This window comes from Myotis brandtii, unplaced genomic scaffold (genome assembly GCF_000412655.1).
Source record: "Myotis brandtii unplaced genomic scaffold, ASM41265v1 scaffold44, whole genome shotgun sequence".
In the NCBI taxonomy this organism is placed as follows: domain Eukaryota; kingdom Metazoa; phylum Chordata; class Mammalia; order Chiroptera; family Vespertilionidae; genus Myotis; species Myotis brandtii.
In genome coordinates, this window is record NW_005366833.1 from 2270490 (window position 1) to 2276286 (window position 5797).

Below are 5797 nucleotides of genomic sequence, written 5' to 3' on the forward strand. Positions count from 1 at the left end.
CAGTGATGGTGAACCTATGACACGCGTGTCAGAGGTGACACGTGAACTCATTTTTTTGGTTGATTTTTCTTTGTTAAATGGCATTTAAATATATAAAATAAATATCAAAAATATAAGTCTTTGTTTTACTATGGTTGCAAATATCAAAAATTTCTATATGTGACACGGCACCAGAGTTAAGTTAGGGTTTTTCAAAATGCTGACACGCCGAGCTCAAAAGGTTTGCCATCACTGGTGTAGGTTGTGATTCTCTGCGTCTGCCTCTGTCTTCAGTTTTGGGGGCAGCTGGTTTGCCCTATGACCTCAGTGCTTTGATCTAAGAAGAGCTGTTGATTTTCAGTTTGTTCAACTTTTTTCTTGTGTGAATAGGAGAGATGACTTCCAAACTCCTACCATGCACACCAGACACTGGAAATCTCAAGTGCTTTTCTCTGGGTAGTAAGATTTCTTTGTACTTTTCTTGCTGCCCACATACATTTATTTTATTACTAGAGGCCCTGATGCACGAAATTCGTGCAAGAGTAGGCCTTCCTTCCCCTGGCTGCTGGCTTCCCTGGCTTCATTCAGTCTATTTAGCATATTACGCTTTTATTATTATGGATGACCAAAAAATGTGTTCCTAGAAAATTTTTTTTAAATGACTTTAATTGCTATTGACTTGGAGTAAAATAAAGGAAGGTTTTCTGGCTGGTAAACAATTTAAACCCCTGAGAAAGATTGGGGAGGGGGTGCTTAGTCCATGGCAGCACCTCTGCCACTGGGCAAGTTTACAGTCACCCAGGTCCTATACTCCTCTCCCGTGACACACCTGGTTCATTGCAGCAGAATGGCTCTCTCTGTCCCTTCTCCCCCCAAATGTTCTGTAGCAGGAGCCCGTCACTCAGGCACCAGGATTTCAATGCTCTGGAACTCAAAAACAAGAAGCAACATTTGTTGAGCTAAACTGTCTCTTTATTAGGAAAGCACCACCACCACATTCTTGGAAATTACTGGAATTTTATTTGCCTCAGGCTTATGACTTGCAACCAAAGACATTGTGCAAAGAAAGCAAAGATTAAGTACACTTTAGGGAGAAAGGAGACGATACACATTGGTAACATAGGAGATCAGGGTGACAAAAAAAAAAAAAGCCATCCAATGCACTATATAGATTGCAATATTCAATAGCATTTTCAACAGAACCTGTTTTTAAATCAAGAGCAAAAAAAAAAAAAAAGAAGCAATGTTTACAGTAGACATAAATCTTATACAATTCAAAAAGCAGTTTTATTTTCAGGTCATATAGCATAAAATGGAAAAATGTCTATGCAGGTGAAGTCTAACTACTGTACATTAATCACCTATTAAAGTTGCTTATATGTACCACAGTGTAAAAAAAAAAAACACAATACCAAACAAATAAAAATCTTGAAAATTGCCTGATGAAAAATAAAATAACCAGTGACTTTGAATGGCTTCTCCTGGTTATCAGTGCTACAAAAAGACAAAAATCTTCTCATCGGAGCAGGTGATAAAACCAGGCCCAACCAAACCATTACCAAATTACACCCACCCATAGAAATATACTGTCCACCCACATATTTTCCATCAAAAGCTTTACTTTGTTTGTTTTAATCTTTGAATCTTTGAGGCCCGTTTGGTCACAATATGTTACAAATATTTGTGTGCGTGTTTTTTTACACCATGATAGCATATGTTTGTCTGGCACTATCCTAAAGCTAGTGTATAGGTGATGATGATGATATAGAAACAGCCCAGTGCCCATACCACAAATGAACTCACTGGGTAGAAGTGAGAGAGGGGAGGAAGGAATTCAGTTGGAACAAGGTCCGTATCCATCACTCGTCATCAGTCCCGCTTGCTTCTGACTGTTCCTGAAGTCAAAAAAGGTAAAATGGAATGACGTTACATACCAGGACAAGACGACATAATAACCCATCAAAAGGCAATGGAGAAAGCAAATGACATGTTGGAAAGTTAACGCCCCGCGCCTCTTCGTTCTACGAGAGGATGGGAAGACACCACAGAGGCCTTGGCAGCCTCGAAGCTGAAAAACTAAACTGACACCCACCCTCTGTGCCAGTCTTTCTCTCTCTTGCTTTGGCCTGAAAGGTTATGTTTAGCGCTATGTTTTAGAAAACTCACGGGAGGAAAAAAGTACCACGCATTTGCTGTCTACTCCCTGGTATATCTACCGAAGGAAGCACAGTACTTTAAATGTAATGGAAAATGAATATTCCGGAAAGAAAGCAGTCGGGTGGGAACCTGAGGTCCTCTGCCCAGTGCGTGAGATGGAGGCCGCTTCAGAAGGCGAGCCCGGAGAAGTTCCGGCCCCCTGGTCGCCCATGGAGTCAAGGGACTTCGTTGGATGGAGTCAGGCTATTTGCACTGAATTCAGCTTCTGCTATCTACTTACATCACCTGGAGCAAAACACACAACCTAAGCACCAATTTATGTCGTGTGTGGAGAGTGACATCTATCTCATGATGCTAATAGAAGCGTTACCCCAGTGGTCGGCAAACTGCGGCCCCTTGAGTGTGGCTCTTCCACAAAATACCACGTGCAGGCGCGCACATACAGTGCGATTGAAACTTCGTGGCTACACTCAAGGGGCCAAAGAACTGCAGTTTGCCGACCACTATGTTACCCCATTGTACGCCGTAAGCGTCTATAGACCCAAGCGGTGGACCTTCCCCACATGCTATGCACGTCTATAATATGTTTTCCCTAAGCCCTGACCAACTTTAAAATCATTTTTTGGAGAGAATTTTCAGGTGAGAATAGTCAAGAACACCCACATTGTAATATATTTATTTTTATAATATTCATTGCAAATTGATTTTTTTAATTAAATTCGAAATGTGGCGTGTGGGGATGGTTTCCGTTTTGGACGTGTGGTAATTAACTGGTTAAATATAGTACCACCGAGGAAGGTTCTTATTTTCAGGCTCCACAAATGCTGTCTGAATTTTTTAATTATTAATAACACTTCTGGATACTTAAAAATTCATCCGTTTTTTTTTTTTTTGTACAGTGTTTTAAAAACAAACCCAGCTCTCTGACATCCTAACTTTTTTCTTGTTCTTCCATCTAATCCTTATTCCATCTATACATTGCTACTGTCTAGGCACGACGCTGGGGGTGAGGAGATAAAACATTAACTGGCCCTGGAGAAAACTCTATCTGTAAGTAAGCAGTGGGAAGATAAGAAAGGGGGGAAGGAAACTTGATTTAGTGTTTTTCATTTTTGAAGACCATTAAAAAAGCAATAAACAAAGACCCAAATTCCTTGTTATATAAGCAGGCAGCTCAGTGCACATCCATCAGAAATGAAATCTCACCAAATCTTGACGTTTTCATTTCTAGGTAATAAAGAGAAGAAGCTGGAAAGGACAAGGAAGCGTGAGAGGGAAACCGAAGCGGAGAGAGAGGGCTGTGGTCCCAGCTCCACTCACGTTCTCATCCTGCTCTTCGTCGCTGTCGAAGTCGCTCACCACAGGTTTGGCTTTCCCTCGATTTGGTCTTTTCTTGCCTTTTCCCTTGTCCCGACCTTTCTCCTCTTTTTTATTGAGCTTGATTTTCACCTTAACAGACTTTGCTACAGTGAAAACAAAATAGATAGCAATGAGGAGTCACAGGGAACTCATTTTTACAGGGAGATGACAAACCAACCAAAGGTGCAGAAGTGTCCAGATCACTCGTGGTTTATACCTGGTGTCTGTCGTCCTGTCTCGTTAGCACCCCTTCCACTGCAAGCACGCCTCAGGGGGACGGTGGAGTACACACACAGTACCTTACACAGCCACAGGAGGGACCGAGGCCAGCGGGTCCTCTCCCCGTCTCCTGAGGACCCTTTCTACTTTGTGGAGGGGTGGTGTAGACAGTTATTTAATTGACCTTGGACATTAAAAATTCAACTATTTGAATTTTCTTTTTAATAGCATAGAAAGGTTCAAAATGGAAAGTAAAAACAAACCACTCAAAACAGATGAATATATGAAAGCCCTTTCCCCATCTCTAGTCTCTCTACCTACTGTTCTTGTTCTAGTGATTATCTCCAGAAAAAGAATTACACATCCGTATCTACACATATATCTATCTGTGTGTGTGTACACAACACACCCTTTATATCTTTATCCCAAAGGGGTTGTTGTATGCCCATATCCACACCATGCTTTCTTACAGATGTGGGACATTTCTATGCATCAACCTGAAAAATTTCCACCTTATGTGTACACTATGATTTTTTAACCAGTCCCCTAGGGATGGGTGCTAAAGTTCCCAGCTTTTTGCCTCTAGAAACGAAGTGCCATAAAGCCTTTGCTGGCATATCTTGGCAGAATTCGGGGCGGTCTGGTGCACATGTTCGTATGGTAAGCCGCTAACAATCATCTGCTAAATTAGCCTGCAGGGAGGCGGCACTCATTTCCACTCTCACAGGAGGATAGAGACAAAAACACCTAGAGGTGTTCAACGTGCTATAACATAAATACAGGTGTGTATCCCAAAGTATAAAGAAAATCTGTTCCACGGCCTTGTTCTGGGGCAAGTTTCCACAGAACACCGCTTTGAGGACTTGATGATGAAGTCACTGAGAATGTGGGTCTCTCATTCAAGCCAGTTTTGCTAGAATATCATTTTTGGTGGGTCTCAAGAAGAATAAAACATGGAGGAATAAATTTAACCAAGGAGGAGAAGGACCTATACACTGAAAATAACACCGCAGTGAAGAAGGCACTAATAAAGGGCGGCATAGTTCATGCCCTTTACATGGAAAGGATTAACAATGTTAAAATGTCCATACTACCCAAAGCAATCTACAGATCCAGTGCAATCCCTACCAAAACTCCAGTGGCATTTTTTTACAGAAATAAAACAAATAATCCTAAAATATTTATGGAAACACAAAAGACCATGAATAGCCAAAAAGCAATCTTAAGAAAGAAGGACAAAGTTGGAGGCACTACATTCCCTAATTTCAAACTTTATGACAAAGTTATAGTAATCAAAACAGTGATACAGAAATTAATGGAACAGAATAGAGAGCCCAGAAATAAACCTCCCATATATAGTCAATTAATTTATGACAAAGGAGGAAAGAATATACAATGGGGAAAGGACAGTTCTTTAAATAAATGGTGTTGGGGAAATTGGACAGCCATATGCATAGGAATGAAACTAGATTAAGCATAAAACTCCAGAAGAAAACACAGGCAGTAAGTTCCTTGACATTAAAAGGTAAGGCTGTGAATGCAAAAATAAACAAGTGGGATTCCATCAAGCTAAAAAACTTCTTGCACAGCAAAGGAAGCCTCAATAAAATAAACGTTAACCTAGTAAATGTGACAACATACTGTCATTCATGTATCTGATAAGGCGATATAAAGAACTCATACAACTCAGTAACAAAAAAACCAACAATCTGATATCACCATCACTAATGATCAGGGAAATACAAATCAAAACCACTGTGAGGTATTATTTCACACCTGTTAGAATGGCTACCATCAAAATTTCAAGAAATAAGAAGTGCTGGTGAGGATGTGGAGACAGGAAACCTTGTGCACTACTGCTGGGAGTGTAAATTGGTGCAGCCACTGTGGAAAACAGAATGGAGAATCCTTTCAAAATTAAAAATATGGGTGCATATGATCCAGCAATTCCACTTTTGGGTACTTATTAGAAGAAAGCAACAAGACACTAACTCAAAAGATATATGCACCCCCATGTAGACTGCAACATTATTTATAATAGCCAAGATATAGAAATAAAAAAAAAATATATATATATATATAT

At 40.3% G+C, this 5797-nt stretch overlaps 1 protein-coding gene across 2 annotated transcripts in view; it reads right to left on the reverse strand.

The window, feature by feature from the left end:
• Window positions 1–929: 929 nt before the first annotated feature.
• SMARCA2 (SWI/SNF related, matrix associated, actin dependent regulator of chromatin, subfamily a, member 2) overlaps window positions 930–5797 on the reverse strand; it is a 125658-nt gene continuing 120790 nt past the window's right edge. For both annotated transcript variants that reach the window (XM_014546307.1, XM_014546309.1), the window contains 2 exons: window positions 3457–3599; window positions 930–1874 (listed from right to left, as the gene is read on the reverse strand). In XM_014546307.1, the coding sequence (XP_014401793.1) occupies window positions 1839–1874; window positions 3457–3599 (179 nt within the window). In that variant the 3' untranslated portion in view covers window positions 930–1838. The remainder of the gene's footprint in view (window positions 1875–3456; window positions 3600–5797) is intronic.